Here is a 15,980-nt window from a genome sequence, read left to right as displayed (position 1 = left end):
CTTAGCATGACTGGAAGAAAACGTCCTGACCCTCGCAGCTGTGTACCTCGTGTTGCCTAGCTCTACCTCTGGGTATTAATGTTGACCTCATATAACTTGGATTATTATTTTTAGCAATTGAAATTGCTTGCAGGAGCTGGATATGGTGGCAGAGGGCCTCACTGAATTGATGAGACTGAGGCAGGAGGATCACAAGTTCAAGGCCAGCCTCAGCAATGCAGTAAGGCCCTAATCGACTTAGTGAGACTCTGTAAATAAAGTATTAAAAAGGGGGGATGTGTCTCAGTGGTTAAACACCCCTGGGTTCAATCCCTGGTACCAAAAAATAAATAAATTCAGGAGGCTGAGGCAGAAGGGTGTAAGATTCAGGCCAGCCTGGGTAACTTAGCAAGACCCTGTCTCAGAAAAAATTAAGAAGGGTTGGGGATGATGCTCAATGTTAAAGTGCCCTGGGTTCAGTCTCTGTACCACAAAAAGTGTGTGGTCCTGAGTGAGCAAGCGGCACTGTACCGGGGGATGCTCCTGGCTGGCTCTTCCTCCCATGGGTGGAGAGTGGCCCTCATGGCAGGGAGCACTGCCTGCCCGCCCCCAGGGCATCGGCGAGTGAAAGAGTGCAGGTGCCATGTGCAGCACCGAGAATAGTCTTGCCACTTAAGTGTGTTTTTCTGCTGTTCTTTTTTGGTACTGAGGATTGAGCCCAGGGCATTACCTCCTGAGCCGTATTGAGCATTGTTTTATTTTGTGACAGGGTCTCACCACGTTGCCCAGGCTGGCCTTGATCTTATGTTAGGACAGGGACCAAAGGAGAACTAGAAATAACATTAATAATTCAACACTCAGCGTTATTCTGAGGACATGAGGCAGTATTCTCTCAAGTACTTGAAGAAACTAAAATGAAAGCATTACCTTTTTGAGGCAGAAAGGATCTCTGATGGCAAGGATGGCGAGTTATGGCAAAGTCTCCAAGTAGATGGTGTTACTTAGGCTCAAGCCTCCAGAATTGGGCAGTTACAGGCGTGTGCCACCGTGCCCGAATGCAGCTTGAGAGTTCAGTGCCACAGGTGATTTTACCAGTAACACTTGCCCTGAGAGACAGGTCTTCTGGAATCTTCCTTTCAAAACAGTGCCAACCTCGAGGTCACTACTCTCCAGGAAGAGTCTAGGTAGGGTCCTGTTCCCCTGCAAAGAGAGTGGGGCAGGGATGCTCTCCTGACCCTGGTGAGCAGTCAGTGCCAACCAGTGGGCATGGGGAAACCCGCATGGGAGAGTGCAAGAGAATGCTAGCCTGCCTTGGCACGCAGAGACCTCCAGACCATCTCCTGCACAGGGGTCATAGACATTGGGGAGGGCATGTTCCTTAGCTCCTTTTTGGTGCTGGATACTGAACCCAGGATGCTTCACCACTGAGCCACATCCCCTTTTTTTTTTTCTTTTTTCTTTTGTATTTAATTTTCACTAAGTTGCTTATGCTGGCTTTGAACTCCCAATCCTCCTCCCAATCCTCCTCCCCAGCCACTGGAATTATAGGCGTGCACTACCATGCCCTGCTTTTCTTTTCTTTTTCTTTTCTTTCTTTTTTTTTTTTTTTTTTTTTTTTTTAATTCTGGGGATTTAAACCAGCGGCACTTGACCACCGAATCACATCTCCATCATCCCTCTTATTTTTTATTTTGAGGCTGGGTCTTGCTAAGTTGCTGAAGCTGGCCCTTTAAGTTTTGGTTGTCCTGCCTCAGCCTTCCAAATCGCAGGGAATACAGCTCCTGTGCCAGGCTTTGGTTCATTAGCTTTTAAAATCCCAAACAAAGGGTGGTGAGAACTTGTCTCCCTGACAGGGCCCTGCGCAGGCATGACTGAGTTGCTAGGCCAGGAAGGTGCGCTGCGCTGTGCTAGGAGATGGTCTTCCTGTTCTGGACTTTGTCTTACATGCTACACACAAAACTTAAGAGTTCTCCACGCTAAGTGTTTGTGCAGCTGTCCTGTGACGTGGTTCGGCGTGCCCCTAGGAGGCTGCCAGCACCCTGCAGGCTGGAGGGGCTGTCATCCTGCAGGCTGCAGAGGCAGGCCTCACTAAAAGTGACAAAACCCTCAGAAGAATAACGTCTGCTAAAGCTAATTAAAGTTTAATGTGTTTAATAAATGTGGTTGTTACAGACCAAAAAAATCATTAAAGTGCTGTACCAAAGCACTAAGTTACCATCAGACCACATAATAAATTGATGATTTTCTCACTCTGGATTAATGCAGATTCCCGTCAAACTATGTTTAATCGTACACTGAAAGGTGCCCTCGACTTGGATTTCAATGAAGAACTTCATTTTTTCACCTTTTAGGCTGCAAGTGGAAAATTCAGTTAGCATTAGGAAGGAAACCCTACAGGGTGGCGTTTCACTGCAGAATTCACTGAGAATTCCCACTTACTCAGAGGCTTTGCCAGCACTCACCACCCCTGTCACCAGAGATCCTTTTCTGCCTCAAAAACAGGATGATTTCATTTTAGTTTCTTCAAGCACTTGAGAGAGTAGTTGCCCTGAATATTCAAAATGGTGAGTGGTAAATTAAATGTAATTTCTAGTTGTCCTTTGGTTCCTGTTCTAACATTTTCATGAGCAATTTAAAAGTAGCATATAAACTACAATTAGAAGGGGGTGGGGTTGTGGCTCAGTGGTAGAGCACTTGCCTATCATGTCAGGAGTAGAGAAAGCTTGTTCAAATTCAGACTATCCAGCTCCGACTTAAGCTGGCGAGTTGGTGTGGGGCTGCCGTGTTTTACTCAGCATGTTTGAGCCCCTGAGTTTCATTTCTGCACTACCAAAAAAAAAAAAAAATGGATGTAGACTTGTAAGTTTTGTTTTGTTTTGTTTTGTTTTGGTTACCAGAGATTGAGCTCAAGGATGCTTAACCACTGAGTCATAATTATTTTATTTAGAGATAGGGTCTTGCTAAGTTGCTGAGGGTGGCTTTGCACTTGTAATCCTGCTGCCTCAGCCTCCCAGGCCACTGGGATTGTAGGTGTGCACCCTGTGCCCGAGTTCCTTTGGTTTTCTATTTGGTCTCTTTTCCCAGTGATGACCTTTATTCCCTGCTTGGACCAGGGATTAGGTAGAGGGCTCTATTAAATTTCCCCAGTGTCTGCGGGTTCCTTCCCTTCCTCCTCTCACTTGGATCAGGCTTGTCCATGGCTGTCTGCATGGCCCTTCAGTGACACAGACAGCACTTGATCTTTGCATCAGCTGATGGCCACCCCACCCTGCCCTAAGTCAGCTCTTGACCTTTGCACCTTCCACATCTCTAAAGGTCCAACAGCAGAGCCTGCGGGAACCCTGCCCCCTGGAGAGGTGGCCTCCAGTAAGCCCGCGTGTGCCTGCCCCTGGAGCACAGGGCACAGCACTGGGCTGATGCCGAGCAGGTCCTCCTCGGCCCCTCCTTGTGGAGTGGGTGTCCCTGTGTGCGCTCATGTGCGTGCTTCTGCAGGACTGTGTGGGTAAGGTGTGTCCTGTGCCTTGCTGTCTTCCAGGAGCTGTACCCAGCCTTTTGCATTCACAACGGAGGCTCTGACCTCGAGCGGCTCCCCACAGCCAGCACCTGCATGAACCTACTGAAGCTCCCAGAGTTTTACGATGAGACCCTTCTGCGAAGCAAGCTGCTCTATGCCATCGAGTGTGCTGCTGGCTTTGAGCTGAGCTGAGCTGAGCTGGACCCGACCCTCCCAGAGCAGCCAGCACCTCCCCAGGCCCAGAGAGTGCTCCGGCTGGACCCCGGCTCTCCAGGCTCCTCCCTCCTCCTGGCATTCCTCCCTCCCTCATTTTTTAGATGATTTTTATTACAACATGGTCACTTATTTAGATGGACATTGCTTAACAGTTGTTTCGTGCCAGGTGGCTGATGTAGTAACTTTGCCAAGAAGAGCACAGTTTTTAGACTAGTGGCAACTCAGTGAAATTAACCAAAGATGAAGCTTTGGCTTTGCTGACCTTGTTAGACTCCTTCTGAGCCGCGGCTGCCACCTCCTGTGGGGCACCCCACGGTCTGTGACCGACTGAGGGGCCAAGGCACCGCCCTCTGGGGCCACTGCTTCTCCTGTGGTTGATTGTTTACAGCCTAATTGTTAAAACTGAAGGCACTTCCTGCTGCCTCCCCGTGGTTAGGTTGGACAGTAGGTGGTGGTAGTGTACTTGTGCTTCTCTCGCCATTTCTCCCAGGTGGGACCGGCATGCTTGTTCTCAGTGTAGCGTCGACCTGCATCATGATGGCTTGGGTATTGCTGTGGGGTGTGAGGTGGTCATGCATTCTCGTCTGTCTGTCTCCACGTGGTGCCTGGAGAGCTTCCGGGGGAGGCCAAGGAGGGTCCACACACCACCGCACGCGTGTGGCCTGCAGTGAGTGGTGGCTGGGGGCGTGGAGGCCCTGCAGCTTCTATTAAAGTCATTTGAACCAAAGTGGCGGGCTGCGTCTCTCCGTGACCACGCGCCCTCCTCAGTCCGGCTGCAGTGCCCATCACCCAGGGCATCTTGGGGTACCTCACTCCCGTGCTTCCGGCTGCTGCTCTGACATGGAGACTGGCGTTCCTGGCACGTGTGGGGAGGGGGAGTCTCACAAAGGCACTTTATCAGGACCTCTGTCTCCTCAGCAGCACCGGGTGCTCGCTGCTCTGGCAGCCGAGCTGGTGCTGGGGAGTGCTGCAGACCCATTCCCTGTGCTCCCGCGTCCCCTCCGCTGGAGGCCTGTCGGCCATTGAAGTCAATAGACCAGAATCAGCAATACGCTTCTAAATGGGAAAACAGAACGACACTTTTAAGACAATGACCGTTATCAAAACAAAATGTATAATTTCTTAATTTGAATAATAAATTAAGTGTTTAAATGCTATTTGTAGTCTTGATAAACAAATAAATAGCATTTGTCTTTGGGGTTTTTTTTTTAGGTTGTTTATGCAGAGTGCTCATATCTTTGTGTATTTGATTATTGGTATTTTAGACCTGGAATGTCTGAGACTGAAGAGGACTGGCGGGGACGCAGGCCGTGTCTTTCCTTGGCCCTCTATACTTACTTACTCATGTTCCAGTGGCTGAGGGTTGGCACTCTATCTTCTCCCCAAGATCGCGTTGGAGCCCTGCCCCGGAGGGCTGTTGCAGTGAGGTGACAGCTCCCCAGGCAGGCTGCTGGCCAGTGAGGGTCAGGAGGGTGTTGAGAGGCCAGTGCCCGCCCAGTCTCAGATGCTGTCTTGCCAGATCTTTTTTTTTTATTTGTGGATGGACCTTTATTTTATTCACTTATTTATATGTGGTGCCTCACCCATGCTAAGAAAGTGCTCTCCATGAGCCACACCCCAGCCCTTCCCAGGTCTCTGGTTTGCCTCAGGGTGTTGAGAACTTTTCAGAGAGGACTCATTCATCCTTTTATTTGCTTTCTCGGTTCGGTTCTGTTCTGTTCTGTTCTGGTTTCAGCTCAGTGCTGAGTTCGTGGCTGGCTGTGGCAGGCATTTCCACGAGCTGTTGTCTGCCATCGGGCTTGTGAAGGCAGCGTTGTCAGAGCGGCACAGCCCAGCTGCAGGGCCGCCCAGTCTGACCTGCAGTCTACCCTTGCTCAGCTGTGCTTCTTGGCCACACAGTGCCAGCGTGCGGGCCACAGTGAGCTCTGCACAGCATGGGGGTGCTCCACGTGAACTGTCTTGTCCCTTAAAAAGAGGAAGGGACGCTCTTTCAGCTTCTCCTGCCGCCAAGCGTACCTCCCAGGACGGCCAATAGACTGTTCAGTCGTGCACTTGGTGGCCCCACTAGCCTCAGGGCTTCTGGTGCTGGATGGCCATCTGCCGAGGCAGTGGACACACAGGTCCAGTGGGAAGATGCACTGACCACACGATCTCCGATTCCAGAAGCCTCCGAAGGTTGGTTTTTTGTTTGTTGTTTGTTTTGTGGTCCAACCTAGGGTCTAGACATGCCAGGCAAGCTCTACCACAGAGCCACACTCCTGGCCATTTTTATTGTATTTTGAGATAGGGTCGGCCTCAAACTTGTAATCCTCCTGCCTCCGCCTCCAAGTAGCTAGGGTTGCAGACCTGCACCGCTACACCCAGTTGAAGGTTACTTCTTTTTAAAATATTTTTAGTTCTAGGTGGACATAATGACTTGATTGTACTATATGGTGCTGAGGATGGAACCAGGTGCCTCTCAAACGCCAGGCAAGGGCTCTACTGCTGAGCCACATCCCCAGCCCCTCCCCAGGCCTTTTTATTTTGAGAGAGGGTTTTAATAAGTTGCTTAAGGCCTCCCTACATTGCTGAGGCTGGCCTTGAACTTTCCAACCTCCTGTCTCACCCTTCTGAGTGGCTGGAATCACAGGTGTGCATCCCCTGAGGCCGCATCTCAGCAGTCTGAGGACATCTCCAACTCTGTTCTTATGTCTGTGGTGGTGACCTGTGAGCAGCGGTCTTTGCCACAAGTGGAATTGTTTGGGGGCACCATGAACTGCATCCAGATAAGACTGTGAACTCTGTCCTGTGTTCTGACTGCTCCACTGACCATCTCCCCGTCGCTGTCCACCTTGGCCTCCCTGTGCCCTGAGACACAACTGTGTTGAAGTTAGGCCAGTAGCAGCCCAACAGTGGCCTCAGAGTGTCCCAGGGAAAGGAAGAGCTGCACGCCTCTCACTTTGAATCAGAAGCTAGAATGATGGCACTGTAAAGGCGGCCAGCAGCCAGGCCTCCAGGCCGATAGCCATGCTGTGAGTGCAGAAGAAGTCCAGGGGAAGGACATGGCACGCGCTGCCCCGTGAAGGAGCGAGTCTCACGGGCCTGGACAGGAGGGAAGCCAGCCACAGCCCATCCTCAAGCCGGAGCCTCGTCCAGGGCAGGGTCCTGGGCCAGCTGAGGCTCAGTGGCAGGGCATGTGCCCAGCGTGCCCCTGGTGTTCACAGCAGAGAGAAGTCAGTGCCAGGCCACAAAGCCAGGCAGGTGTCTCTCCTGTCAGGCGCCTGCACAGTGGTGACGTCAGGTTGAAGCCAGTGCTGGTCCACCACTGTGACAATCCTGGCCTCGGGGACTTGTCCTGCCTGCTCTGCCCGAGTTCTGAATGGACCACAGAGCCCGGATGGCACACAGCTGTACCCTAGGGGCCCTGACTGCTGGGCTGCTGCTCAGAAAAGGTCTCTTCCTGAGCCTCGTTGCTGCTGGACAGCCTGCCTGGTCACCTGGAGGCTGGATGGAGATGGGCAGCGAGGTCCATGTGGGCTCCATTGCCCCATCCATTTCCATAGCCCGGGATTGTGAAGTAATGTGTGGTGGGGGTTCCCGGGATCCTGGTGTCTGGGTTTTTCATTGTATCTGACGGGAGGATGCATTTTGACACATTGTACGGAAATGGAGCACAGCTCCTCCTCCCTCTGGCTGCAGTGGTGCAGAGTCACGTGTGCATGTAGGGTGATAACCTCCTTGTTACTGTGCATGGCTCAAGATGGACAGCTAATGTTGGACTCCTCCCCGCACGCTCCTGGGTACTGAGAGGAGGCAATGCCCATCCGAAATATTAATCCCAGCAGCTCTGGAGGCAGGAGGATCAAGAATTCAAAGCCAGCCTCAGCAATATCGAGGCGCTAAGCAACTCAGTGAGACCCTGTCTCTAAAGAAAAAATATAAAATAGGGCTGGGATGTGGCTCAGTGGTCGAGTGCTCCAGAGTTCGACCCTGGTATTGAAAAGAAATGACCGTCCTTGCTGGATGTTGTTCCAGCAGCTCGGGCAGTGGTTCAAGGCCAGCCTGGACAACTCAAGGAGACCCTGTCTCAAAATTAAACAAAAAGGGCAAATGCTCCTGGGTTCAATCCCCAGTGCCAAAGAAAAAGAAGCAAGCATCCTTAGGGTATAGAGTGGGGAGCAGGACAGGCGCGTGTCATGGGGGAAGAGAAGCCTTTTGTCGGTAGCTTCCTGTGGCCGCCATCACAAGTCAGGACAGATGGCGCTCTCAGCAGCGCTCCTAGTTCTGGGGGCCGCACTCCCTCTGGGAGCTCTGGGCAGGAGCCTCCTCCTCAGCTCCTAGCACCTGCTGCCTCCCCTAGCCTAGGGCCCCTGGCTCTGGTCCTGCCCCCAGCCATGTGGCCGCCTGTCTCACGAGGACAGCTGTCCACGGGAATCAAAGCCCACTGATCCTCAGTTACAGCAGCCAGGAGCCTTCTCCACAAATAAAGCCACGTCCTAGGTTCTGGGACTTGGGACGTGGGGTCCCCTAGTGGCCACCGTCTCTCACCTCTGCATTCAGCTGTCCTTGGAGCTGAGGCCTTGCCCGTCAGTGAAGAGTTCTTGGCACCAGTGCACACTGAGGGCCCTGGGGCTCTGCCCTGTGGTTGCCGAGGCTGCGTCCAGCGTCCCAGGTCAACCTTCCCGGCGGTGTGTGGAGGTACATACTCTCCGTTTGTCTTCCGTGCTGAGCCCAGGATGGATGGCAGGGGCTTGGCATGTCTCCTGCAGGGTTCCTGATGCCCAGGCTCCTGGGAGGCAGGCGGCAGAGTCTCACTGGAGGGCCTGGCCCAGGCCACACCCCGTGCTGCTGACCAGCACCCCTGGGCCAGTGCCACTGGACATCTCTGCCTTTGTCACTCAGTCCCCAGACGCTGTGTCACACCTTCACAGTCACTCTCCCTCCTCCTTGCCCCACCCTCCCCCACGCTGGGCACTGGACTGGGGGGCTTGACCACTGAGCTGCATCCCCAGCCTTTTTCATTGTTATTTTGAAATGGGCCTCCCTGGGTTTGTGAGGGTGGCCTTGAGCTTGACACTCCAGCCGTGGCTGCCCAGGTCTCTGACATCCCAGAGTGCACGCCCGGCACCCAGCGCCCTCTCAGACCCTCTGCGTGCCCCCACACCTCCCTTTCCTTGTTCACGCCTCTCCTGTGGCACCAAGTGCAGTCTGACAGACTGGTGTGTCTCCCTCGTCATTTTCTCCACCTTCCTCCCAGAATAAACATCACTGTGTGGTGTTGTGGGTGCCCACTGAGTGCCAGGCACCCAGAATAAGGCCCAGGACGCAGCTGGTCAAGAGAACCTCAAGTTCCCATCTATAGCGTTCAGATTCTTGTTGATGGGCCCAGGTCTTCGCCCACCCCCGGGGGAGCCTGCCTTTGACTGGGAGATGGGCTCACCTGCTTGCCAGGACGGGGCGTTGGCGCCACCCAGTGGCCAGGCCAGGGTCTGCACCCTGGGACGTCCCCTGCCTCCCATGCCTGCTGCTGGCTGAAGCTGAAGTGCTGCCGCCACTTGTGGCCCGCACCTCGAGGTGGCCATTAAAGTGATGGAAAGATACAGCTGATGCTCATGTCTGTCACCTTGGCCCTCTGCTCCACTCCTGGGTGACAAGATCTGTGTCCAGAAAGCCACAATTCACAATTGTCCGCAGGCCAGGAAAATGTAAGTGCCTGTCCCCTGCTGGCCCATCAGCACAGAGTGGTCCATCCACACCCCGGGAAAACGTGAGAATGCAGCACTGTGGCAGAGCTGCCGAGGCTGAGGCAGGAGGACTGCCGGAGGCTGGGGGGTCGAGGCCAGCCTGGGCACCATGGCAAGATCCCCTTTCACAGAATACATCCGCCACAGCACGGATGAGCCTTGAAGCCAGAAACGAAAGGACACACGGTACGGATGCATCTGTGGACATCACCAGAAGGGCAAGTCCACAGAGAGGAGAGTGCTGTGTGGCCACCAGGGCCTGGGGATGGGAGGGAGTGACTGCTCAGGACTGCTGCATGTCTCTGTGGGCCGACGGAAATGCTCAGATGGTGGTGGTCATTGCCATCCTGGTGAATGTACTGAAAACAGAATTATAGACCTTAAAAGTGGATTGCAGATTGTGGATCATATCAATAAAATTGACTTAAGCAGTTCTATTGCCTTGTGAGATTTGAGATTTGCATCATCAAAGGATGAAAATGAGGTGAGCGTTGTGGCACACACCTGTAATCCCAGTGACTGGGGAGGCTGAGGTGCGAGGATCTCAAGTTTCAGGCCAACCTCGGCCACTAGCAAGGCCCTAAGCAATTTAGTGAGATCCTGAGGGGAGAGAGAGAGAGAGAAGTGCCCCTGGGTTCAATCTCAATTACAAAAAAAATATTAAAAATGAACTAAGCATATTGGTGTACACCCATAATCCCAATATCAGGAGGCTGAGACAGGAGGATCACAAGTTAGAGACCAGCCTCAGCAGTTTAGCGAGTTACTTAAAAGAAAATAAAAAGGAGGCTGAGACTGTGGCTCAGTGGTAAAAGTGCTTGCCTGGCATGTGTGGGGCACTGGGTTCAATTCTCAGCATATAAATAAGTGAGTAAAATAAAGGTCCATCGACATCTAAAAATCACACTAAAAAATAATAAATAAAAAAACAAAAAGGGCTAGGATGTAGCTCCTGGTAAAGCATCCCTTGGTTCAATCCCCAGTGCCCCCTCCCCCCCAAAAAAAAAAAGAAATGGAAAGGATCCCACGGTGGGCCCGCAGGGACACTCACTTCCTGCCTTCCCAGCCTTAAGGCCACCCTTGTCCTCAGAGCCCTCCTCCACCTCCAGGGTAGTGGAGGCTGACTCTCTCCATGCTGCCTCTCTGCCCACCAGGTCTCCCACGGTCCCCGTGTAGGGGACCCAGACTGCACTGATCCTCCTGGGCATTCTCTCCACTGGAAAGTGCCCGCCGCGTCCGCCACCCCCCTCCACCAGAGGGGATCGTGCGCAGGCTCCTTGGTGCTGCCCTCTCGGTGTCCAGCCTGCACTGGGAGTGGGCTGTGGGAGTGGGCAGCAGCTCACAGCGCCCACGCCTGACCCCGAGCACAGGAGGCCTCCACACCCAGGCCTGGGTTCCAGCTGGGAAGTGGCTGAGGTAGATGGCCAGCTGCAGGGCAGGGCTGACCTGCTGACCGGCACCCTTGGACCTGTCCCCCCTGCAGTCACCCCACGGACCGCTATGACCGCACCATGTCACATGCAGTGAGCACACCTCACGTCACACGTGCAGTCCTCGTGAAGCAGTGGTCACGCCATGGTCACAGCCATCCACACAAGCCATCATCGTGTGTCTGAAGTTGCCATACACACCTGTGTCACAGACGCCTGCTTGTCAGCACTCCTGCCATCTCCACACAGGCAGTCGCCACCTCGTACCCTGTCACGGCCTCAGCCCTCCCCCCACTGCAGCAAGGGTCCCTCCGGTGCCCGTGGCAGGCCTTCCTGGCCATTGCTGTGGGCTGGTGGCTTCCTGCAGCACCAGCCCCTCCTGCCCTTCTCTGAGGCGGAAGTCCTGTCTTGGTGACACTGGACCAAAACCAAGGTGTTGCTCCTTCAGGGCTCCAAATCCAGCCCCTGGGTCCCCTGGGCTCGGGGCTGTCTCCCAGCCTCTGCCAGGTGCCCATGCAGCTCACTGTCCATGACTGTCCCTCTGAAGCCACACACGATGGCATGGAGAGCCCACCAAGATGACACCTTCACAACCTCGGCACCTCTTGAGCTCTAGACCTTGCATGGCGGGCATGGGTCCAGGGTTAGGACCCCACATTCCTGACGGGAGGGCGCCGTCAGGCTGCTTCACCCCTGTCTTGTCGATGGTCTTAATCTTTAAACATTCTCCTTTATACCACTGACCCTCTCTGGGCCTCGGCCTCCCTGGGTACAAATGAAAGTTGGGCACGTGGGTCAAGGCTCTTTGTGTGGTGTCCAGTGCCAGGTCGGACAGTTCCTAGGCTGTGGGCAGGAGGCCTGGCTCATCCTCACACTTCAGCATACAAATTCATTTTAGCATCTCCCTTTTTTTTTTTTGGTACTAGGGATTGAACCCAGGGGCACTTAACCACTGAGCCACATCCCCAGCCCTTTTTTACATTTTATTTAGAGACAGGGTCTCCCTGAGTTGCTTAGTGCCTTTCTGAGTTGCTGAGGCTGGCTTTGAACTCGTGGTCCTCCTGCCTCAGCCCCTGGAGCCCCTGGATTATAGGCCTGCGCCACCACATCTCTCTTACAATCTCCCTTTGTTAAAGCTACACGTGCAATGTCACTGGTAGCTCATGCCTGTAATCCTGTTACGCAGAAGGATCACAAGTTTGAAGCCAGCCTGGGCAATTTAAAATAAATTGTCTCAAAATTTAAAAGAGTCAGATTTGGCTCACGCCAGCCATCCAACAGCTTGGGAAGCTGAGGCAGGGGGCTGCCATGTTCAAGGCCAGTCTCAGCAACTTAGCAAAACACTGTCTCAAAATGAAAAATAAAAGGGCTGGTGATAGCGCGCTCGCTTGGCATGCATGCAGCCCGGGTTAGATCCTCAGGACCACATACAAATAAAGATGTTGTGTCGGCCGAAAAAACTAAAAAATATTTTTTTTTGGGCTGGGGATGTGGCTCAAGCGGTAGCGCGCTCGCCTAGCATGCGTGCGGCCCGGGTTCGATCCTCAGCACCACATACCAACAAAGATGTTGTGTCCGCCGAGAACTAAGAAAAAATAAATAAATATTAAAATTCTCTCTCTTTCTCTGTCCCCCTCTCTCTCACTCTCTCTAAAAAAAAAAAATAAATAAATAAAATATTTTTTTTTAAATTTTTTTTAATTAAAAAAAAGGGGGGAGCTGGTGGTAGCCGGGCATGGTGGCACATGCCTGTGATCCTAGTGGCTTGGGAGGCTGAGGCAGGAGGATGAAGAGTTCAAAGCCAGCCTCAGCAAAAAAAAAAAAAAAAACAGGCACAAGCAGCTCAGTGAGGCCCTGTCTCTAAATAAAATACAAAATAGGGCTATGGAGGTGGCTCAGTGGTCAAGTGCCCTGAGCTCAATTCCTGGTACCAGGGAAAAAAAAGAGGGCTGGTGGTGTGGCTTGGTGGGGAGGGCCTGGGAACAATCCGCAGCGCTCACAGATACAGCACCCGCGCGTGCGGGGAGCCCAGGACTCTTTGAGGCCTGTTGAAGAAGGGCTCTTGCTGCCAGGCGCCCTTCCTTCCTGGGGCAGCACAGGGCAGAAGGGAGCGAGGACCGAGTCAGGGCAGGGCTTCACAGAGTCTGCGGATGGATTGGAGCTCAAGCACATCTCTCTCCATGAGTGAAAAATACTTTTTGTAAAAAATTTGTTTGTGGGGCTGGGGATGTGGCTCAAGCGGTAGCGCGCTCGCCTGGCATGCATGCGGCCCGGGTTCGATCCTCAGCACCACATACAAATGAAGATGTTGTGTCTGCTGAGAACTAAGAAAAAATAAATAAATATTAAAAAAAAAAATTTTGTGGCTTATCTGAAATCGGGTTTCAAGGGGCTCCCTGCATTTGGCAGAAGCCTCACCCTGAAGCTGTTCATTTCCCCCATGGGCAGCGGCAGCCCCCAGCAGGCAGGAAGAAAAGCCCGTCCAGGGGTGGGGGCCCCCTGGACCCCATGTTCTCTATGGAGGACCCTTGGCTCTCCGATCCTGCCGGGCCACAGACCATGGGGTCTACAGATCCACGGAGCATGCTCTATTTACAGTGGTCATCTGCCTGACCTGAACTGACCGTGATGAATTGATTTCATTTCCTACTCCTGCGTTTTTCAATAAATATTTACAGAGCCTAAGTCCTGCACCAGCCTTGTTCTGCGCCCTGGGCTTCCTCTATCAGCACAGTCAGGGAGTCCAGTCCCCTTGTGTTTGGGATGGGGGAGAGAGCTGGGTGCAGAGGGGAGAGCCTGGTGGAGCCAGGTGCGAGCCGCCAGGGCTGGGAGGACCTTCAGGAGCTGGTGTGGGAAGGTGTAGGAAGGAGGCCTTGCAGGCCTCGGGCTTCACTTGGACAGTGCTAGGGAGCAGCAGGGGGTCTAGAAGGAGGGTACAGAGCTCCCAGGGACAGCTGGCATTGCCAGCAAATTGGCAGAGAGACCTGTAGAGCAGCTCCTCGGGAGGCACACCCTGACCGTGGCCAGCTGCCACCAAGGGCGTGGAAGGCCCGGCAGATGCTCTGGGTTTCTCAGGAATGACTCAGGTCACCTTCCCAGGAACCAGGGCCACCCGCTCAGCGGGACCATGAGCAACCAAGGCACAGGCTAAGTAACTGACTGGCTCCTCCTCCTCCGGGAATCAGAGCTCCCAGAGGTGCTGGGCGGAACCCGCTCACGGTCCCATCTGGGCTGGGCTGCTGGGCCCCGTTCCTCCTGCCTTCTGGGGACCCAGGGACCAACCAGGCATGTCCACCTCCGCTGCGCTGAGTCTCTACTGGAGGGGGGACCTGAGTGCTGACACTAGCTGCCTGGGCCCAGGTGACTTCCTTCCAGTACACCTACGCCCTGAGGCACAACCCACTGTGCTGTCCTGTCTCTCCAGGGACTTGGCCATATGTGCAGACAGTTGAGGTCATCACAGCTGCTGGCATCTGCTGGGCTCAGGCCAGGATGCTGGCAGCCTCCTAGCAAGCACAGGATGATGGACATCAGTCCAAGGTCACAGCGCTGCTCAGAGAAGCCCTACTCAGCCCAGAACTGCACAGGGCACCTGCGCCCAGCGGGGGACCAAGGGGATGCCCTTAAATGTTTCCCCAGAAACATGCTTCTTCAGCAGGTTCCTCTGCTGCCTCTGCAGCTATTGGTGCTCAGGTGTCCATGGGCAGGCAGTGCAGGGCCCAGCCAGCGTCACAAAGGACACTGGATCCTGCAGGTAACTTAACACGCAGCTCCAGTGACAGCTGCCTCTCCAGCTGTGGCCTGCACATCTGCAGATTCAACCCCAGCTGAACGTGTCTGGGGAAGGCTCCACCCTGCTCATGGCACCCAGACGCTCCTCTGGCTGCTCTTCCCCAGGAACTACGGTTTTCAGAGCAGCAGGTCTGATGTGCCCGGTGTCTTTAGGGACAAGGCGTGTGGGTCCTCAGCAATGCTGCAGTGCTCCATGGGAGAGCCTGATGCATGAGGGTGTGGGCGGGGTCCTGCAGCCAACCCAAAGACATCAGGGCACAAGGGCACTCAAAACGACTGGCCCATCGAGCCGTCACACAGGGGTGTGCAGAGCAGCAGCCAGGACCCGGCACTCCCTCCCCACCGTCCCCCTCCACGGGCAGCCCCTCACCCTGCGCCAAGGCCCTGGATGCCAGGATGGGGGACTTCCCATCAGGAGGTCCCCACCCACCCTTGGGTGCTCCAGGCACACACCTGCATCCCAGCAGCTCCTTAGGCTGAGGCAGGAGGATCACAAGTTCAAAGCCAGCCTCAGCAACTTCACAAGGCTCTGAGCAACGTAGTGAGGCCCTGTCTCAAAAGAAAAAAAGAGGCTGTGGATGTGACTGAGTGGGAAAACCCTGGGTTCACTCCCCGTGCCTCCCAGGAGAACCCCACAAATGCAAAGGTACAGAGATTAAGAGTATCAAGGGTGACTGCAGAGTCGCCTGGCTACCGGGTGGAGAGGGACAGCAAGACCGAGGAGCCCCCCACACACACCCAAGGAAGGGCTAGGTTGGGGGCACTTCTCTGGGGCAGCGTCCGGCCGTCCTCATCCTCGTGGGCCACACCTTCCCGGGGGCCAGGAGCCGAGGCCCTCAGATGCAGGGCTGTGGAGGACACTCCACAGAGGCCAGGTAGGAGCCCAGCCATGGGGGCCTGCCAGCACTGCCCTCCTGTGAGCCGATGACAATGAAAACTCCTGCCCCACAAGGCCGCGGGGCCCAGGGAGAAGGGCCTCCCGGGCCAGGATCCTCCTGCTCCAGCCTCTGTGCAGACAAAGCAGCTGCGGGCTGCAGAGGTCAGAGTTCAGGACCAGCGCGCCCACTTCTAGGGAGCAGGCCTTCTGAACCCAACGTCAGGGGGTGGTGAGGACTCCGGTCTGCCTGGCAAGGCGCAGAGGGACGCGGCCTGCGTTCAGAGAACCCTCAGGACTCACCCTGCCTGGAGCACATGGGAGGGGACAGGAGGGTGGAAGGGAAAGGCCAGCTGTTCCCAGAAGACTCCAACTGGGGTGGGCCAGACACCTGGATGCACCTGTCAGAGCTTCCCCCTGGGGAGGGGACGCAGGGTGCACAGGACCCCAGA

At 54.5% G+C, this 15,980-nt stretch overlaps 1 protein-coding gene across 1 annotated transcript in view; it reads left to right on the top strand.

Annotated features, from left to right (window-relative positions):
- The window catches only part of LOC113177158 (ubiquitin-protein ligase E3C), a 93,649-nt gene extending 88,783 nt beyond the window's left edge, over nucleotides 1-4,866 (top strand). The window contains exon 23 of the mRNA XM_077794489.1: nucleotides 3,515-4,866. Coding sequence (XP_077650615.1) covers nucleotides 3,515-3,685 — 171 coding nt within the window. The 3' untranslated portion in view covers nucleotides 3,686-4,866. The remainder of the gene's footprint in view (nucleotides 1-3,514) is intronic.
- Nucleotides 4,867-15,980: the final 11,114 nt, after the last annotated feature.

The sequence above is a fragment of the Urocitellus parryii genome, unplaced genomic scaffold (genome assembly GCF_045843805.1).
Source record: "Urocitellus parryii isolate mUroPar1 unplaced genomic scaffold, mUroPar1.hap1 Scaffold_164, whole genome shotgun sequence".
NCBI lineage: Eukaryota > Metazoa > Chordata > Mammalia > Rodentia > Sciuridae > Urocitellus > Urocitellus parryii.
This window is presented reverse-complemented; position numbering and strand designations above follow the sequence as displayed.